General features: G+C 41.9%; 1 protein-coding gene across 1 annotated transcript in view; it reads right to left on the reverse strand.

Annotated features, from left to right (window-relative positions):
- Positions 1–3,281: 3,281 nt before the first annotated feature.
- The window catches only part of ASAH2 (N-acylsphingosine amidohydrolase 2), a 65,726-nt gene continuing 47,426 nt past the window's right edge, over positions 3,282–21,581 (reverse strand). The window contains exons 10-21 of the mRNA XM_063132914.1: positions 19,686–19,772; positions 17,813–17,917; positions 17,602–17,683; positions 16,454–16,569; positions 14,585–14,679; positions 13,701–13,740; positions 11,560–11,655; positions 10,484–10,579; positions 9,276–9,422; positions 7,422–7,481; positions 6,974–7,062; positions 3,282–3,474 (exon numbers count right to left, since the gene is read on the reverse strand). Coding sequence (XP_062988984.1) covers positions 3,297–3,474; positions 6,974–7,062; positions 7,422–7,481; positions 9,276–9,422; positions 10,484–10,579; positions 11,560–11,655; positions 13,701–13,740; positions 14,585–14,679; positions 16,454–16,569; positions 17,602–17,683; positions 17,813–17,917; positions 19,686–19,772 — 1,191 coding nt within the window. The 3' untranslated portion in view covers positions 3,282–3,296. The remainder of the gene's footprint in view (positions 3,475–6,973; positions 7,063–7,421; positions 7,482–9,275; positions 9,423–10,483; positions 10,580–11,559; positions 11,656–13,700; positions 13,741–14,584; positions 14,680–16,453; positions 16,570–17,601; positions 17,684–17,812; positions 17,918–19,685; positions 19,773–21,581) is intronic.

Consider the following 21,581-nt stretch of genomic DNA (forward strand, 5'->3'; position numbering starts at 1 on the left):
TTTGTTTCTAATGCAGTCCTATTAATATGAGGGTGGATTCACAAAGATGGAACATTGGACATTCAAATGGATGATAAAACTGTGCTTAAGAATTTTGGTGGCTCGTAAGCCTTTCAATGTTGCACATGCTCTTGCCTGGAAAAATAGCCTGGGAGCAGGTTGGGTAGGGAGCGAGAGTCTAAACACGTATATTTTATATGGCCTTTGGTTAACTCTGAAAATCGCTCTTAACAGATCCCAGCGTCGTTTGCAAAAGGACCCAGCTGGAGATCTGTGTTTTATACTGTAGTTGACCTTATTTTAAATATGTTGGAATCAGCTTTAACGATACAATGTGCCTAGATTTGATAAACAACTGGGATATGACTTTGGAAGGCCAATGATTCGCAGAAGTGTCCTCTGCAGAGCACCTGAAAACAATTCATGGCATGAGGGCAATGCAAAGGCTGCTCTCAGCTGGAAGATGGTTAGAAATGTTATTTCCTTCTGTTACGGCGATGTTCTAGCAATTCAAGGAATAGTTGTCACGTTGGTGGCCCAGATGAAGTATAGGTGCCAGCTTTCATTGGACAATTGAGCAGTCCTAAGTGTCTGCTGCTTTGATTTGTTGCAGTTTATAATTTGGCCTTATGTATTCAAGCCAGAGAATGACAGCGGAATATCTTGAGGCTGTGCAGTTCAAACAGGCATCCATCCACATTGGTGCTTGCTTGTGGAGGAACCCCCAGCTATTTATGGTAAGCTACAAACTCTTGCTAAAATACAGTGAGCACTTTATAAGAGCCTTCAGTACATTTAATTGGCAAAGTATGTCCCTGATATTCAAATATATCTTTGTGCTTTTCCTAAGGGATTACCAAATATTAAACATTTCAAGCTACATTATTCAGAAGGCAGTCAATTTTTAGTTCCGATGTTCTTCATTTTATTTTCCCTTGTTCAGTATCTAGCTTATTAAAATCCAGAGAATTCTCATTAATGTTGGGTGCATTCACACCTATCCTCTTAAAGAGCTAGGTTTGGATCCAGACTTCGGTATACTGAGAGTAGATCTATTGAAATCAATGGAAATTTCATTAGTCATGACTTACTTGTCCCATTGATTTCAGTGGGTCTACTTGTAAGCACGACTAATTTTGGATCAAACCCCACTTGTTTATTAGTAAAATACTCCTCTTCTGTCTGCACTGCCACCACAAAGGAGACTCTTGTTCACTTGGTACAGTAGCTTACTGCTGAAGAAAACAGTGATTTCCAACAGGGTAGAAACACAGCCTAAATTAGTTGTGTTCAGGTGATACTTTGCCTGCTTCAGACTTTCTAATCCTCTGCATTATTTTGGCATATGAAACAGAAGTAGTCACTTCAGAGATTAGATAATATAATAATTATAATAATAATAATAATAATAATAATAATAATGAGAATAAATTGTAACACAGCACACTGTAGGGCTGTCAAAACAACCCAGACCGATTCCTGCTCTACCTCGTTTGTTTCATTCACTTCTCTTGCTGAGTATCTCAGAACGCTTATAGGCCACTGTGGCTGAGTTCATATGTGTGGCTGTCCACATCTGTGCTTGCTTGGGATGTGACCATATTGATGCAGCTGCATAAGTGAACCTATTTGTGGTGAGTCCATGCAGTTGTGGTGACCTCAAATACCCTATCACAAATACATTCCTCTTCCGGGTGAGCTCTGTGCCATCTGCATGGGAGCCATTTAATAAATATGACTTTTCACATGGCGTTTCTCCCAAACGTCACATAGTTGTATTGCCTACCGCATCCTAGAAGCTTGCAGACTTAATGGACTAGTGAAGGGATACAGGACAGTCAGTATGGCCCAGGGTGCAGTGCATTACATTAGTGCAAACATCTGGCTCAACACCATTTCCCAGGTTTGGGGCATTGTTTTAGTTTCAGCGACAGAAACCTCTGTTTGTTTAATGGCAGCTAATGCCATTTCGTAGGCTAGGCTTGAAAGTCCACATTCCAGCTTGCAAGCCAAATCCTTAAGTAGTACGAACAACAGAGAGCTTCTCTATATTAAAAAAACAAACACCCACTGTTTTTCTGCCTCTATTTTCATCCTGAGATTGCAATCAACTTATTACATGGGCAGCCATGTGGTTTGAATGGAATACTTCCTATCTCTACCTTGAGCTTGAACTTTCATTCAAAACAATAAAACAGTGCCATCTAGTGGCAGAACTATAGCACAGTGCCTCCAATACACGAGATTTGGAGGATTTATTTTCTAAAGCTGATTATCTCTGAGTTTTCTGACAGCGGGATAGGGTGTGTGTGGAAGGGCGGAAGACATCCTCCTTATTAACAATGTCATGAAATCGACCTGCCAGTCATTTAGTGACAGCCAGAGTCTTGTACCACCAAATCTGAATGCATTTAAGCTGCAATCCTACACCTGCTTATCTGGAAATGAGAACCACTGAATTCAATGGGACTTCCTACTGAGTAGACATGTGTAGGATTGCTAATGAGGCAAAAGCTTCTGTGGGTAAGAACCCACTTCGTCACTTTTTGGCTACAATCCTAAACATAATTACTAGGGAGTAAGCTCCATTGGACACAGTGGAACTTACTTCTGAGTATACATGCCTAGGCACGCATGGTTAAAGAGTGAGTGTAATGAGTCACTGACTGGAATGGGATATCATCAGAAGCTTCATTTTAAACTCTTAAAGATATGCCCACACCAGTTAAAAAAATTGCAGAACAGCTCTCCTTTAAATGCTCTTTTATGTGCAGCCAACTAATGTGATGCTTTTGATCCATGTCCTGCTTAATAGCGGAGGGTTGATAAAAAATGTGAGTATTGTGAGCACTCTAATACTGGCATGGAGCTGTCTACTGAAAGGAAAATGACTTATTTTGGCCTCACTTTGGTTGAATTTTTGGGAGAGAGAAAGACTAGGACAAATTGTGGACTGGTGGCAAAACAGATGGGCCTCCAAGCTGATGTATGAAAACCTTCCATTTACTCATAATAATAAAAATTCAGCTAAAGCACAGCTTCTGTTCAAGAATGAGTTGGATGCAGAACATGGTGCCCATTGCTAGAAGGGCTCTTGTCATGGAAGGTGCCTCCACCCAATTTGGGGGATGCTCACCCCTTTCATCAGAGTCGCCTGACCCTCTATGTAGCATTTTCAGGGGGCTGGAGGGAATATGGTGGAGTGGGTGGAAGGGGTGGGGAAATCTGCTTCCACCAGTGCAGTGGCGCACACCGAAATCATGATCCAACCCAGTAACAACTTTAACTTTCACATTTTAATTTGAAACTTCAAATATTGAAGACGAGCCATTGAATGCATGGATCACGGAACTCAGGAATTCTTTGTTGTGACCAAAATATTGTAGTCTGTAGTTTCCTAATTCAGTGTTGGTTGGAATGTGCCATTCTACTATAGCTGTGCTATGTCCCAATTTGCCTTTCTGCCAGATGAACCTAGTGGGAAAAGCAAATATCATGGATTAAACCACTTCACCATCCTTAAGAAGAATGAGTGCTCTGGCTTACTTTGCCATAGACCAGCCTTCCCCAATCTACTGCCTTCCAGATGTGTTGAACTACATCTCCCAGCATCCCCAGGCACTCACATTTATTAAAACACAAATAATTGTTAAGTCAATTTGTGGAAAGGATGTGAAGGAAATAAGCAGCAAACGTTTGTGTGACCCCATCACTTGCTTTTCCGATTCCCTTGGTTCCAGTTCAGTGCTTAATCTTTAAATCTTGTTAATCTCTTATTTGTTGGATAAATTGCTACATTGTGCACTATATATATGCCGAGCTCATTATTATTTTACACCATGAACAGAGGCAAAGAAATCACCTTCCAATGATCGATGCTGCACTGACCTTTTAAAAAACAACCACCCACTTGCATGGCCAGGAGCTTGGAGCAGTAATTAAGACAAGGTCTTAAGGAGAGAAGAGGCCCTTTCTACACATTTCCTCTGCTTCAGTAGGTTAGAAACCCGTTTGAAAAAAGGATTTTGCCATATTGTATGGAACAGAAAAAAAACATTTTCTCTTAAGGATTACAAATCCCAGTTATGTCCTAAAAACAGGAAACTGCATTATGGGAGAAAGGAACACTCCTGGTTTGTGGTCTCATGTTTTGCGGAAAGAAATGAAAAATAAGTTTGCAAGTCTTCTGTCCAACATATAGTATTTACTGCATGTAAAAGAGCTAATGACAATGGGATATTCAGTTTGCCATTTGCTCTTGCCAAGACCTTTATTGCAAAATGTATATTCTATAGTGTTTACTTTCGGTATCTAGCTGGGATGAACCTGCTATTACTAGCAACAAATGTTCAGATTTGAGGTGTTTAAAGGCATAATCTGTGTAGTTAAAAGGCTAAACAATATATTGTGTGCTAATTAGGTGTCTATTTATATTTATGGACTGAGGCTGTATCATTGACCATTTTTAACACCACAACAGCCAGTATAGGGTTACCCACTTAGGACAAATTACAGCTGGGAAGCTCTGCGGAAGACCACAAATAGAATATTGGTGGTGTCAGGCATCATTTCTATCCCATATACCAAAGTTGCCAGTCTATTCAATGAAGTCATCACTGAAGATGGAAAAGCTTATTCAGATGTTGCATTAAACCACAGAAGTTATGTTTATGGATAAAGAATTTCCCAAGAACACATTCTGCAGGCTCCAAGTATCACAAAGTCACTAATACAAAAACCTGCACCTTTTGGCAGACTAATTTTACACTACATGATTGTTTTGAGGATGTGAGCCAAAAGCTTCATAGAGATGTGAATGAATCTGGTAACAACACAGGGACAGGAATGAATTGAAAGAGCCAAAGTAGAGTTTACATCAGTCTTCCCCCAGCTTCTTCTCAAGAGGTGTTAGACTCCTACTCCTATCATCCCCATCCAGAATGTTAGGATGAAGAAAAAATCAATGGTTGATTTCCTCATTATAGAAAATATGAAATCCAGCTGCCATCCAGATCTTTGCAACAGCCTTATGGATAATCCTAGCTACAACCAGAAGCCTGCATATCACCTAATGGATCAGGGATGGGCAACTTGTGACCCTACCAATGTTTCGGCCTACATTCCCCAAGATCTCTCACCGTTGGCTATGCTGGCTAGGGCTGATGCGACAGGCGCGGATTGAGAGACCAGCTCTGGTGCCGATAAAAGTGACTAAAATCTTTAATAATTCTTGTCTGTGTCCAGAATGCTCGATGTTTCGGATTAAAAATAATCCTTCTCCAGGGGCTGACGCTGAAAACCTTATTCTTATATTTTAAATATTTTCTGGAGCCTTTTTCCTTTTTGAGCGTTCTGCTGAACTGCCTCTAATCAAAGAGTTCTGGCTCCTAGAACTCTTTGATTAGAGGCAGTTCAGCAGAACGCTCAAAAAGGAAAAAGGCTCCAGAAAGTATTTAAAATATAAGAATAAGATTTTCAGCGTCAGCCCCTGGAGAAGGATTATTTTTAATCCGAAACGTCGAGCATTCCGGACACAGACAAGAATTATTAAAGATTTTAATCACTTTTGGCACCAGAGCTAGTCTCTCAATCCGCGCCTGCACAGTGGTGCCTTCTTACCCTGCCAACTACACACATCTAGGGCTGATGGGAGTTGTAGTTCAAAACATCGGGAGGGTCACAAGTTGCCCAACCCCATAGCAGAGCCTCCTCCCACGTTCCATTTTAAGAATGTGACCAAATGTAGCCCCCATGGCATCAACGTCAGCCAATTTTCCCCCTCCACCACTCCGTTTTGCCTGGTTAAGAGTTCTGGAGAACTCAAAAGCCTGTGAACTTATTTTGTTACGTTTGGGTTGGCCTAATAAAAGTATTGACCTAATACAGATTTTGAATTTTTTCTTATGGGCCAACATGGCTGCCTTTGGCTTTTTGTGTGATGAGAATGCATTCCGTTGGCTCAGCCCCAATTCCCAATAGTGTGTTCTCAAAGCATCCTCAGAATTTCTATGCAGATGTACAGGTGCTGCAATAGAGGCAAACCTCAGGTGGGATTATGCCATTGGGAAAGTTTAAAAAATCTTTCCCCCCCCATTCATGCTGTGGCCCTGATAAAAATCACTGATTCCCAAGTTATTATTTGACATAGGAACCTCTTTGTTGATTCCCAGTGGGAACTCCCTTGCTGTGCCAAAGAGGAAGAGTAGCTTTGGGGGCAGGGAATGTTTTTTGTCAGGACCTTGGCACAGAAAAAAGGGTTAAACCCATTCCCTTGCATGTCATGGCCCCAGGGCTGGTGCCAGACTATTTTGCACCCTAGGCAAGGCAAGCTACTTGCTCCCCACCCCCCAAAATTGCCAACTTCGATTCAGCTGTTCAAGAAGAGTTTCTGAACTATTATATTTTCCTTTTATTATGTTTTTTTTCTTAAAACAGCTAATTTGTATAAAACTGTAACCCTTAAAGGGCAGTACTGCGCCCCTCTGAGGTCTGCACCCTAGGCGGCTGCCTAGTTGGCCTAATGGTAGCGCTGGCCCTGCATGCCCCTGATCCTGACTGGGGCCGCTACAACTACTATTTGCAATAAAAAAAATCCATGCAGTTGCAGGCGATGTCTTTAGTGTCATGTGCAGTTTAGCCTTAGGATTGCTTCCAGATCAAGTTTTTATCATGCTATTGCCTTGCATCACCCATGGAATTTTAGTGGGGCAAGGGCAGATGGCATGGTTTTCTGCTTATGACCCTTCCATGTTTTCCCACCATGACTTTCATCTTTTTTCTGATCTCTGAAAGTCCATTCAAGAGAAAAAGATGGAATGGCTCTACAATGCCTTCCTAGTGGTAGCACTGGGAGTACCCCCAAACCTGGAAGCACTCTCAGTGTGCACCTGTTCGTAGGAAATGATCATCCTGCTGGGTCTGAGGTGTCCCCCCCCCCCACTCAAATATGTGAAGTCTTGGTGGAATTACTCACTTGGTATCCCATGAGGCATCATCATCCACCACTTGCCAGCTTTTGGAAGCATTGTCGAATTTCTCTACCGTAAGGAAAGTGAAAGTCCTCTGAAAAACATGGTGCAACTAGTCAGACACTAAACTGCAAAATATAAAACAGTGACTCAAAGAGTGACACCCGTGGATTTAAGGTGTGTTAGATCAGACTGACCCTGCTCAGCAATCCTCTGAGACTAATTGGTCTGAGCTGTTTTTAAACAATTTGCTTCAATCACTTCTAGCCCTCCTCCTCCTCCTCCTCCTCCTCCTCCTCCTCCTCCTCCTCCTCCTCCTCCTCCTCCTCTTTGTATCCTCTTGTCCAGCCTCGCTGCTCTCCTATTCCTTGCACTCCAGACCTCCACAGGTAAATCCAGGAGAGAAGCCACCAGTGGACTCAAACCATCATACAAATCTGTTAAGATTCTTACCATATTTTGTGCAGAATTCCTTGGATTTGCGCCGATAAAATGCGCATTAGCAACCTCTCCCTAGGAGAGAGATCGAGTTTGTTATGAGAAAATGAACTATATGTTCCGTACAAGAATATAAGTTACCAAGAATCTCTCCTGCACAACCTCCTGAAATTCGGTGGTTACTGTTTGTTCACCTCAAGCAACCCCCACCCCCGAGTGCTGTGGTGGTGCAAGTGCCACACCTGCATTAGTAGTGTGATCATTGTACAAATGTGCGGCCATGTGCATATCCTACAGTATAATAATTTTGAAGGGAAGGAGAAGGAAGCTCTTCATTTCAGTACTGGAGGGATTCTAGTGCCGCTGCAAATATTTGCAGCGATATTCAGGGTTTCACTGTGGAAAGGGGCATTTCTTTCTTAACTTGGGTAAATTGTGCAAATTGGTTAGTGATGGCATGAAGGAATCCAGTTGCTGTGGAAAGGCGATGGCAGAGTCCAGCATGGATCCATTTTATATCAATGGGTTTAGTGTCTTGGAATGGATTCCATATGTGTGGAAAGTTCAGACACCTAATATTTATTATTTTATCTATTCACAAAATTTATATACCACTCTACATCCAACAGGATTCCCAAACAGTGAACTATCAAAGAAGAAGTACAAAGTACAAAAGTACAAAATTAAAATATAAAAAATCAGACTGTAAGAATAAAATCATGGCTGTTCAATCAAGGAAGGCTTGTTCAGATAAAGATGTGTTTAGTTTTGTTTTCAAATATTAGGATGAATTATCTCAACACAAGTAAGGTTAAGTCTGCATTCTCTTGCTTTTTGTTCTATGACTTATTGTGGCTGTGAATTTCAAATGAAAAAGAGGATAAGGTGGTAGTCATCTTGGGTATTTTATATAGAAAGGTGGAACAAAAAATAAAAAATAGGCATAGATATAACTAAATCTAATATAATATAGTTATTGCATCATCATCATCATCATCATCATCATCATTATTATTATTATTCATCTATATACTGCCCCATAACCGAAGCTCTCTGGGCAGTTTACAAAGATTAAAAACAGTGAACATTAAAAACAAATATACAAAATTTAAAACCATAAAAAGTATAAAAACAGACAATATCCATTTAAAAACAAAGAAACAAAGAATGCTGACTTTCTGAGAGATTCAAACTCAAGATAATATTCAATATTTTTGATTTTTTTTCCTTTTGAGTCCTGCTCTTAATCATTATTAGTTCCTTTTTTTGTTCACACTTAATTACGGGTCCAATTGTAATCATAATTAGCTTTCATGCTTAATCCAAAACTCATTCTACCTGCAAAACTGTTCTTGTTCAGGGTTCCAGCCTGTTAGTCCTACCCTGTCCCAGAATACTCCATTCCATTCTTCCCTCCCACCAGGTTTTCCATCCTCCCCCTGCCAACAGCCATTTGTCCTTCCCCTCTTAGCATGCTCAGTCCTCAATTGGTAGTTTTGGTTTTTTTCTGCCTTAAGGATTTTTCTAAAGATTTTTTTTTTGTACTTCCACAAACTTTGGGGTTCTCCCCAAACCTACCAATTCCACCTCCATGTGTTAAGATGGTGCCATTTTGGCTACAGAAAGTTCGGCACTTGAAAAATGAGTCTACTTTTAGAATATAGCAGTGTTGGGCAACATGCAGCCCATGGGCCGCATAAAACCCCTGTAGCCTGTGGGGAGTCTGGAAGGGCAAAAGTGGCCCCTGGCCACTCAGAGCTGCCCACCCCTGGTATGTATAATGTATTAAGAAGCTGAATAAGTTCCCTATTCAAAATGATATGAAAGAAGAAAGTAGTAGGGAGGTGTTTTTTTTAAAGGTATACATACCACTCGATATTTTGGGCGGACATCTTGTACCACATCTCCGTAACTACGACCCACTGGCTTTGTGTCCAAAATAAGAGGCAGAAAGTTCAGGCTTGTTATATTTAACAGGAGTGGCTCTGGATTGTTTGGCAAGTCCTGAGTAGTATCCTAAAATGAAGGGCATTTGCTTTGAATGAAAACTGTCGATTTCCTCTTAACTGAGGAATACAGTAAAAGAAAAGAAACAGGGACAAGAGTGGAGTGGTAGAAGAAAAAAGTGGGACCCGTACAGCCCCCGTGCAAGTGCTCCCTCTTGCCACCTGAGCAGAAAAGAACATGTGCTGCCCCCACATCATGCCCCCTTCCTGCCACATGGGACTCTCCTACCCCCTTCCCATGCACCCCATATCACTGCCAATCTATGGAGAGCCATGTGGCTGGAAGATGCAGCTGCCCCAGTCTCCTGAGACCTGGGCAAGCTCTTATGAGAGCCCCATAGCCACTTCTTCCAGCTCCATGGCTCTCAATGATGAAAATGGAGGGTTGGGTGCCACTCCAGAGAGCCCTGCTGGGGCTGTTTTCTTGCTGCAGCAAATGGCACAGTGGGAGAGTGGCTGGCAGGACTCTCTAGAGCACCTGCTGGATGGGGAGGGGGCAGTGGTGGAGGCAGAGGTGGGAAGTAGTGCAATTCACTGCTTCTCCTCCTCTGTTGCCTGATGGGGTGCCTCACCCTGCTTCATGGGTGGGCCAGCCCTGGACCTGTAACAGGATGTTTCTATGTGAAGTATTTCTGTTCAAGGTGCCAGCCAGCCAGCCAGCCATGTCCTCTCCAGAATACTGGATGCATGAAATAAAAGCTGAAAACAAATTGAGACAAGATGCTGTTTCATGCAGAAGAAAATAGGAAACTTATTATAGCACCAATTGTAGTGTGAGAATAATTCCACTTTGATACTGCCTTTCCACCACAAGGAGGTTTAAAGGCACAATCCTATGCACATTTAGACAGAAAAAAAAATCTACAACTTATGGCCGGGGAAAACTGGGAGTTGTAGGACTTTTTTCCTGTCTAAAGATGCATAGGATTGTGCCCTAAGTCTTTTAAACTGGCTTATAAAACGGCGGAGAACATGCATGCATTTTTGTTGCAATTTAAATAAAAAGAATCAGAAATCTGCTCTGGGTCACATTTTTCTATACGTCTATGCAGCTATACAGCTTTTTATTACCGTAGCAAGAGCCTTGGCAAGATGTCGGAATGACTGGATATAAGCCGAAAGAGTGTGTGGCCCAAAAATGGTGGAGGCTCCCTCATATCTTTGAATCTATGAAGAGAGAGAGGGAGACATTTGGAGAATTCAACATTTCACATTACCAACAAATACAGTGGTGAGCAGACTTAAGGCTTGCAGGGTCAATTTTGTTTTTTTACCAGAACCCTGAGATCTACCAACCGGAGTACATACATTTAGGATTAAAGAATTCTGAGCCCAGGAATTTGTTCTGAGTACCAGAACTGGTTGGAACTCACAGTCTTTCTACACACAACCCCTCCCACCCCTGCCACCATTCCAGGTTAACCCAAGTTTTCAATTTCAACAGTATAATTTATTTATTCATTCATTTTATTGCATTTTATACTGCCCAATAGCTGAAGCTCTCTGGGTGTTTTACAAAAATTAAAACCACAAAAACCATTCAAAATATAAAACAACCAGTATAAAAGCATAATATGAAATACAATATTAAAAAATTTAGGACAAGAGGGGAGAGACAGTTATTCCTAAAGTTCATAGAATCATAGAGTTGGAATGAGCCATTTAGGCTATTGAGTCCAACTCCCTGCTCAGTGCAAGAATCCAGTTTGAAGGATCCCTGACAGATGGCTGCCTAGTGTCTGCTTGAATACTTCCAGAGTCCACCACCTGCTGAGGCAATTGGTTCCATTGTCTGACTGTTCTGACCATTTGGAAGTTTTTCCTGATATTTAACTGAAATCTGTCTTCCTGTAACTTGAGCCCGTTATTTTGTGTCCCACAGTCTTGGATGACAGAGAAGAGGTTGTGTCCCTCTTCTGTGTGACAACCTTTTAAGTACTTGAAAAGTGCCATCGTATCCACTCCCCCTGCCCCCAGTCTTCTCTTCTTTATTCCTGGGAGTAACTAATACAAAATTTTAGCTTTTGATAAACAAATGGTGGTTTTCTTAGGGGGTCGGAGAGGGGGTAGAGTTAGTTTGTGACCCTAATGAAACCTGGCTGAACATTAAAAAAAAAAGTTTTGTCTTAGAATGTTGATGTATTTACCTGATATTCTTCATACGTAGTTATGTAATGGGTATAAACGTTGCAAAGACCTGAAGTTAAAATATTCATTCCTTGTTTCCCATGACTTTCAAATTCCTAAGAAAACAGGCACACCAGTCAGTAAATCAGCATCGAGTAGAACCGTTCCCAGTTCAGAACACACGTATAGTAATGATTTGTTTGTTTTTATCTATAATTCATATTTTGTGCCTTTTTTGTTTCTACGATGTCTAACAACATAGATAAAATGTACTACACAATATAATGAAAAGACGAAAGATACAAAACTGAAACAACAATATTAAAATTAAACCCCAAAATATCAAAGCGGTCTGAAAATTAAAATACTAAAATTATTTTCAGTTCATAAACACCTGGGAAGATTGAAATGTTTTGACCTGGTACCTAAATGATAATAATATAGGGACCCGGTGGGCTTCCCGGGGGCGAGCATTCCAAAGGAGGGAAGCCACTGTTAGAAGAGATAGCAGTTCCATCCTATCAGGGTATTGCAAAGAGGCTGGAAGCTGAACTCCAGTACAGAGGTCATGAGGGAGGAGCCTCAGTAAGTTCAGCAGATCCTGTCTCATTCTGAATAAAGCTTTAATCACAGCAAGTAGGCCTCTGTCTTCTGTGGGCTAGGGAAGCACTACTAAAACATGGTGTCAGAAGTAAATCTACCACTGCTGAAAAGGTGCTCTCTCTTTCTCTGGTCTCCCACCACCATCGTACTTCAGGCAGCAGGGGTGCCTCATCTTACGATCTCTGTGAACGTGTGGTTTGGCATAGGAGAAAGTAGTCTTCTGTTTATCATAAAAACTGGATGAGTCCTCAGCAGGCATTTTCTCTTATCATTCTCCACATATATACCACCCTTGAGCTGACTTTGTCCTGTTATTACATCCTTATCCCTAATGCATGGTCGAGTTAATTATAAACCTGATGGTTTTAGAACTTCAGGACCAAGCAGGTTTCAAGAAGCAGCTTCGCCCTTGCCCAGTTTTTGTTGAGGCAGTAATGATGGTGATTACTTGATCACCATCAAGTAATGATGGTGATCAAGTACCCGATAGCAGCTGGGATTCAGGCTACTGCCATTACTCAAAAACCTGTATGGTCTGCTAGATTAAGGGGTGGCCTGGCCAAACTAGGTGGATCCCTATTAGGGCTTGAAGTCTCTGAAACTGAGCTGAGCAGAAAAGGGAAGGAAGGAGCAGTGGTTTAAGAGTTCCTCCATTACGCAACAGCCCCAAATTGGATCTTGTTCTGCCAAGAGATCATAAACCTCTGAACTGGAACTGGAACAGGCAGATGTAGGGGCCAAACATCCTGCAGGGCAGACAGGAGGAGAGTTGGACATGGAGGACTCCACAGCTGGACAGCAAGTGCTATTCCTGTCTCATGGATAAGCCATACAACTCCATGTACCCTTAGAAGCTATGACTGCTAATAGCCAAAGCACTATCTATCTGGAACTAAGAATAGTTGCTATGGAAATGGGCATGTGTGCATGAGTGTTTGTTACATGTGAGTTTTCATGTGAGATTTTGTGAGGTTATGTTTTGAATAGGATGGATTAATCTCTCTATTTCAGTTTCTCTAAGTGTCTCCTTTTTTCAATCTTAACTTTGGTTTATCTCAAATGTTGAGATTTTAAAAAAAAGTTTTCATGAAAATTAATTTGCATTTTTGTGCACATTTCTCCCAATATGTACATGCGTTTTTCACCTAATATAGTTTTTGCAAGCTGCTCTTTGAATATTATTTTCTCTAATAACCACTTTTATTTTTTTATTGGAAACTTCATTGCAAAATACTGAAAAGTGAGCATTTTGAAGGGTAACTGAGTTTTGGCTTGCATAGTGGTTTGGAAGTGCAAAACCAATTTCTCCTCTGTCTCTGGATTTGAATTATAGAATTGTGGCAATGGGTTGTGGTTCAGGCATGTGGGCAGTGAGTGAGGCAGGTATAATAAAAAGGAAGGCATCATCCAAGCCAGCTTACTTAGGCCTCATAGATGAGTCAATTAATTAAATGGGCAATTGAGAAATGAGGAGGAGGAGGAGGAGAACCACTCTTATGGGTCATTAATTTTCGCCTAATTCTGAATCTCCTTAGTAATTCTGAAGCTCCTTACTTACACTTTTAACAGCTTCACGTATTCTCCGCCCAGACATTGTCCTGAGAGACATGAAAACAGCAATATCAGTTTCTATTCACTTCCATAGACCAGAACATGCAGAAAGCTATCAAAGCACATTGAAGTTTGATCATTTATTCATTGAGGTCACAAAGGTGTGTGTGTGTGTGTGTATGAGAGAGAGAGAGAGAGAGAGAGAGAGAGAGAGAGAGAGAAGGGTTATGTGTATGGCGGGTGCCTGTGTATGAGAGATGAAGGGAAGGTGAGTATGTGTGCCTGCCTCCTGTCCTGGCTCCACCTGACCACCCCTACCTACTACCAGCACCACCAACCCATGTGGCCCCTGAAGGATTCCCCAGTCACTAATGTGAACTCCACCTAAAAATGGCACCCACCCCTGGTTTAGGAGAAGGTCAAAGAAAATCATCGACATCTCCAATCTTGCGGAAAAGACTAGAAAAAGAATGATAATTTATTGTTTCTAAATCCTACTGAAACGGCTAGAACAAGTTAGTCATGACTGACTTAAGTCCCATTGATTTCAGTGGGACATGCAGTGCAACCCTATACATGCCTACTCAAGTCTCATTGAATTCAATGGAGCTCACTCCCGGGTAAGTGCATATAGGACTTGGATTGCCATTTTGTTTTCACTGCACTGTATAGTTAAATAGAGACTGGATTTTCCCTTGTTGATGTTACAGTATATCAGTACTGCATTGCCTATTTTACTTTGCCATCGTTCCATTTTTTCCCAATTCAATGCAAAACATTTCCCAAATGTTCCATAAATAAGTATATAATCTTTATCCTATTTCTGAGCTCAACACAAAATCCCACAGATGTTCATTAATAAGACTATAAACACAGAGTAGGAATACATACGTAAACTCTCCTGGAAGAGCCAATATTGCTGCAGATCCAATGATAACTATTTGGATATCAATAATTTTTGGATGCCAAGGGTAAGGTTTTGAAAGCTTATGAGTTTCAGGAAAGAAAGGGAATTGTGGATTAGTCTTATTTGGCCATTAACCACATTAACAATAACCACCTTAACCAGTGTTGCTCACAGGGCTTGTGACTGATTAGAGAAAGGTTATTAGAGGGTATGAGGTGATGGCATATCATCATCTAAAGCAGGGGTTGGCAACTTGTGGCCCTCCAGATGTTTTGGCCTGCAACTCCGATCAGCCCTAGCCATCATAGCCAATGGTGAGGAATCATGGGAGTTGTAGGCCAAACTATTTGGAGGCCCACAAGTTGCCCACATCTGGTTTCAGGGCAGAAAAAAGTCCATGTGATGAGCCCTACAGTCTTACAATACAGTCTGCCTGCATTCAATTATATCAATGAAACCATATGTTTGGGTTCAGTAAAAATGAAAGCTCAGATTTCCAGTATTCTGTGCCAATTGCTAAAATGTTTGCCAAGTACCAATCTCCCTACATGTACTTTTTTCAGTCTTACTATCATGGTTTCTGATTTTCAACTAACAGCCTTCTATATATAGTGCAAGGTGCTTTTGAAAATTGACTTACAAAAGCTCTTTGCTATACAAAGTGGTAGATAGTGGGGTTGAGGGTGGGAGGGATGGGAATCCATGAGGGCTACTTTATTTCCCAACCCCACTCCAAACACTTGGAAGTTCCTCCTCTGAAGCTTGGGCAAACTCTTTGGGGGATGTCTAAAGTAGGGGTGTGCTCCACTCTGTTATGGATCCCCGGATCCGAAGTGGAGCGGGCCAAACTGGAATCTCTGAAGCTTGCTTCCGGAGTGGATTGGGGGAGGTCCGGATCGGCCTGAAGCAGTTCGGACCGTTCCGAAGCTTTGGAGCTAGGTAAGTGGGGAGAGGAGCTTATCTGGCTCCCCCATCTGCCGCCTCTGCGGTCTGTGTGGCGATGGTGGTGGAGCTAGATAAGTGGGGAAAGGGGATGGGGGGCTTATCCAGCCCCCATTTTGTCCCCCCTTCCCCACTTACCTGACTCCGCCGCCTGCCGCGGAGGCAAATAAGTGGGGAAGGGCAGCAAAATGGGGGCTGAATATCAATCTGGACCTCTGGATCTCGCTCCGGATTGGGATCCAAAGTGGTTCGGGTAGGGGGTGCACAGCCCTAGTCTAGAGTACTGCTCTAAGTTTGGGGGTTGGACAGGATAGGATGGATGGGGCCAGAAGGACTGAAGAAAGCTGCTCAAACCTGCTGGCCCAGTCTGACCAGGCCATCCCTTTGTTTGGGAGAATGCTAGCTGATAACCTGGAATAGCAGGAAAGGAGCCAGAACTTTTGAGTAAAGTTGGGGGTGTTCTCAATGAAGTGGTCCACGTACTCCTTGCAGGCTTACGGATGTGGAAACTGAGATCTGCGTGCGCTAAGAAAATAACAGAAGCTGCACTTTGTGGGGACAGGCAGCAAGGGCTGAGGTAGATTTTTGGCTTTGTAAGCCGACAGCATTTTGTGGTATCTCTATAGATCTGATGTGGAACAATGGATTTGACTGCCTGTTGGCATGTTTAAGCTGCACTTCCACCTATGCACAACCTGTGTATTTCTAAAATACTCTAATACACAATGCTAATAAACCTCAAGTGACCTCCTTCCAAATGCTCCACCCATGGAATCATGTCTCACTACTAGAAGAAGTGGGCTGAGTGCTTCCTGCATGGAGGCCACACTAGCTAATCCAAGGCCACAGACATTGATCAAGTCAGAGCTGAAATGCAATGATCACTGGTTGCAAGATCTAATGTTTCATACCTCTCCTGTAGGAAGAAGGATTGGCTTAGGTCTTTGGCATTCTTCTGTTTCATTGGATGGCTCAGTAAGGAAGCCATCACGGACTGAGTCCCAAAACGTATTACCTTCTACTGCACCTGTCGACAGATAAGTGTGGATAGACCATTTCCCATCCTTCTTTATATTTTGGAAGAACTAGATCATGTATAAGAGGAGCATAACTAATTCTAGTATATGCATGTTTTGTTTTAAAAAATGAGTAATTTACATAACATGGAATTTTCAGAAAGACTTCATTGGATATGTGGCTTCAGTTCTATTGCCTTGATAAAAAAAAACCACTCATGCAACTTTGTGTCAACTCCCTTATGTTTCCCCTCGAAGATGTTTAGTGGTAATCACTAGTTTATGTTGCTGGTGAGTACTGATTTTCAAGCGAAGTAAGGCTTTTAATTCCTGCCATCCATCAGTTTAAGAGTTATAACTAATTAGGGAGGGGCCGATTCTCTGCTCTGACCTCAGATCTGGGAATCAGAGCTCTGCTCCTTCCCCCTCCTCTTTGCAGCCAGCACAGAAAGAACCATGTTCGACCTCAGAAAAGGAGATGTGGCAGTGGGTGGGGAAGAAAGGAGACTGGAGAGGCCAGGAGATGAGTTATCCTGAGGCCTCTCCAGCCTCCTTCCCTCACCTTCCAAAGCACTCTAGCTAGATGGGCAAAAAAGCCCATCTAGCAAAAAATATAGGGTGGAAGGATGGGGAGGTGAAGATCGCCTCCACTGTTCCTCCCGCTCTAGACAGGATGATCATAAATCTCCAGGTTCGGGGTACAACCCATAGGATTAAATTTTAATATAGAGCTAAACTTTTAAGATGTGAGAACTTGCAGTTTAATAGCTACCTTGAGTATGGTCTATCACAGGCATGGTATAAATGCCCCCCAAAATGGATTGCCACAGATTTGTAGAAGAAAACATGGTTGCTCCCACACTGATAGAGATAATGCTGGAAGGATGAATTCCAGAGGCAAAATTATATCCCAAGTATTAGAATACAAGATACCCAACACATCAGAATTAACATCAGTGTGTTTCAAGGTTAAGACTGAATGTTAAATATTATACTAACAGTAACAATAATGAATATAATTATAAATATTTTCCCCCACTTGCCTTGGGTGAAATTGAACACTCCTGGTCCATCCATGGTACCTGCAGCAAAGCTGTACCCCAAGGCTGCTTTACATGTTTTACCCTTTGGAAAATAATTATGAAAAGTTAGGTTATGCATTATAATAACTATAATGCATATATAGTTATTATATATGCATTATATAATATATCGTTATTTCCCGCCTAAAATGTGGCATTGACAGTACTTTACCGTATGAGTAGCATTGAGTTGTACAGTAATGTTACTCATGTCCACCCACTGGTGAGCTGAACTGATGGGACCATTTATCTCTTCAGAGGCTGCCATATATAGTTCCTGAAATACAAAGGATCATTTGAAAACCAGCTTGTTTATATCTCAAAGGCTCCATCCCACCTGCTGTTTATAAAGGCAGGGACAGTTACAGAGAGTTGAAGCACAGTTTTGGAGTCAGTTAAAAACTCAAAATATGCTGTTGAATGCTTGGGAGAAAAGGAAAGTTTTAACCTGGCACTGTAAAGATAACAAAGTTGGTGCTAGGTGGGCCTCATTGGGGAGATCGTTCCATAATTGTGGGGCCATCACAGAAAAGGCCCTCTCCCTTGTTGCCGTCCTCTGAGCTTTCCTTGAAGTCGGCACCCGGAGGAGGACCTTAGACGTTGAGCGTAGTGTACGGGTAGGTTCATGTTGGAAGAGGCATTCCGTCAGGTATTGTGGTCCCAAGCTATGTAAGGCTTTATAGGTTAAAACCAGCACCTTGAATCGGGCTCGGAAACGTACAGGCAGCCAATGCAAATGGTCCAGAGTCAATCTGTTCGAACCTTCTGGTCCCTGTTATCAATCAGGCCACTGCATTTTGCACAAACTGCAGCTTCTGAACCATCTTCAAAGGCAGCCCCACATAGAGTGCATTGCAGTAATCTAACTTGGAGGTTACCGGAGCATACACAACTGAATCCAGGTTATCCCTGTCCAGATAGGGGCGAAGCTGGGCCACTAACTTAAGCTGGTAGAAGGTACTCTGTGCCACGGAGGCCACCTGAGCCTCAAGTGACATAGATGGTTCTATGAACCCACAAGCTATGAACTTGCTCCTTCAGGGGGAGTGCAACTCCATCCAGAACAGGTTGAACACCCTTCATCTGGTCAGATCCAGTTCACAACATCTGGAGGTTGCCTTTCTCTGTACTGTATAATTTCTAAATATTTATTTATGATATGATTAGGCTGCCTTTTAGGGCAAAACTCTCACAAAGCAACTTCCAACATATAAAAAACACAATATATATAATTAAAACCCCTAAAATATACCCCCAAATCCTAAAACAGCAGTGGGAATCCATAACAAAATAGTAATAATATTTCAAGTGGCTATTCATAGATCAGGAATATTGGCCTTTTCAAAGTTTGTGTGGTAGGATTTGTTATTGGCTTATGGTATGGCTCATTTTGTCCAAAATAATTGCATTGAAAATGACGCCACCAATATTTTGCAAACCATAACACACTCTGTTTTGTCATCTCTATTTGTTTTTATTTTCTCAGTATTTTAACACCTAATTTAACTTAAATTTAAACTTTGCTGTTTTAATCTCATGTTTTAACCTATATCAATTTTTGCTGTGTGGTTTTATCCTGGTTGTACTTTTTATATTGTATTTTGTATTTGTGTTTTTAAATTTGTTGGTTGTTTTTATGCTCTTCATGGTTTTAATTTTTGTGAACCGCCCAGAGAGCTTCGGCTATTGGGCGGTATAAAAACATAATAAATAAATAAATAAATAAATAAATAAGCTTATCAGAATGGTCATGAGCTAGTCAATTATGACCTTTCACGTAGAGGACAAGGTACCTATAAAATTAAGATTAAAATCAAGAGAAGAATGTATATTTCCTCATCCTGTGTCCTTGGATTAGAAGGAAAAAAAGAAACAAAAAGAATTACACGTACACGTATCAATTTACAACTGAAAAAAAATAGATTAAGGACACTTCCAGAATATTACAGATGAAAACTGAATTCTCAGAAAAACATTTTTTTTTAACAACGAAAATGAATCTTAGAATTTGAATTTATTCATATGGCTTCAGTTGTAGGACTTACCTTTGCTTTCAAGTAGATTCTCCCCCCAATTATTTTGGTGCTTTCTAACATATCCTTGCCAGGACCAAAAGCTATACACATCTTGGCCTTAGAAGAAAATTTTAAAAGGGGAAAGTCACAAGCAATTCGAATGCCGTATTATACCAAGGGATAGAGAAGCAAAAGCCATTGCAGTAGTGTTCAAAGAGGGAAACTTGTAAATATAACCCCAAATTCCACAAATCTGCCCTGTCCAGAATGTTCCTCATATAACCCAAGTAACATGGGACTCCCATGCTCCTACGGTAATGGATGGATTTTGTTGTCTCAGAATATATTATTTTAGTCTCTCCAATCTGGTGCCCTCCCAACATCTAGTCATTGCCCATGTTGGCTAGTGATGATGGGAAATATAGTCCAACACATCTGGATTGTGCCAGGATGGGGTATGGTATTATATACAGAGTAACAATAATGAATATGCTCTGTAATAATCTTCTATAAGACACTCTTGGGCCCTCTTCCTCTACTATTAATATAAAATAGATTTTATTTAAGGATGTCGGAGGGTGTGTGGAGGTCAATGAGCTCTCGTTGGCTCCCGCCCTGCCCCCCCGACTCCATTCTGTCTACTGTCAGCTGGCCCGACTTGGTGTGCAACAAGTTGGATCAGCTGGCAGAATTTCCATAATTTATTTTCGGGGAAAATATTTGCGCAAATTTTGGCTGTAAATCATGCATAATTATGTAAATTAACAAAAATTACAGCTAAAATTTGTCCAAATTATGAAAATATGGAAAATTGCAGCTGTTATTTGTGGAAATCTCTTTAAAAAAAAAAGGGTGGTGGTGGTTAAGTGTCCCTGGAACCTAGGTAAACCACATGGCTTGGTTCACAAAAGCAAGCCAAATCCAAAGAGCCTCTAAAAGGGCTGGATTTTCCATCGATGGACACCCCTAATTATATTTGTCTTCCTTAAAAAAAATAATACCATCCCCAATTGGCTCTTTCTCTTTACTTTGCTGGTAGACTGGTAACTTGTTTAGTTTGTGTCTAGTACTACTCCCTTCTCCTTCTCCTTCTCCTCCTCCTCCTCCACCTCCTTCTCCTCCTCCTCCTCTTCCTCCTTCTCCTCCTCTTCCTCCTCCTCCTCCTCCAAAGCAGCCCTATGCCCCCTAGACAGCATCTGGGGGGGGGGGGGAGGGCATAGGATTTCTCAGATTCATGGATCTGAGGCCAGAGATGTTGCTCAAATCTCGAACCCTGGAGCTCCCCCCCTCCCCTTCACAGCCAGCATGGAGAGAACCATGCCAGCCTCTACAAGCTTGCAAATGTGAGCTCGGAGAGAAGGGAAAGAGGGTGGTTCTCTAGTGAGGAGGGATGGAGACCAGGGCAGCTAGCTTACAAAGAATCTTCTGGCTGCCCCTCCTGCTCTGCAGAGCCCCAACTAAATGGGCAAAATTGCCCATCTAATGAAAAATGCAGGGAGAGAGGAATGTAACGATCACTTCCGCATTCCTCTTGCCCTGCGTAGGATGGCTGTCAGCATGAGTTTGGAGGCTTACGATAATCGAGGACGCAAGCCACAGGATTGCGCCCTTAGTGTTCCTCACCCAGCAATAAACTTAACTAATATTCTTTTAAGAAGTGACTGGTTAACTCCCGGTTAATTGGGAAGGTGCAGCCATGGGGATATTCATCCTGTTCAAATAACAGGTGGAAACTTCAGAGGAATGCAGTTTGGCTAAGCCAAAATGGTAAGTGCTGCTCAGCTGTGGAAGCACCTGCCTCGGAAGGTGGTGGCTCTCCTCCCCTGGTGCCGGCACTGGCTTCCTTCAGCACCAGGTGAAGACACGGCTTTTAAACAGAGCCTTTGATGGCTAAATCCATCAGCCTGCACACTGTCTTGTTTTCAT

Source organism: Elgaria multicarinata, chromosome 8 (genome assembly GCF_023053635.1).
Source record: "Elgaria multicarinata webbii isolate HBS135686 ecotype San Diego chromosome 8, rElgMul1.1.pri, whole genome shotgun sequence".
NCBI classification, from domain to species: Eukaryota; Metazoa; Chordata; class Lepidosauria; order Squamata; family Anguidae; genus Elgaria; species Elgaria multicarinata.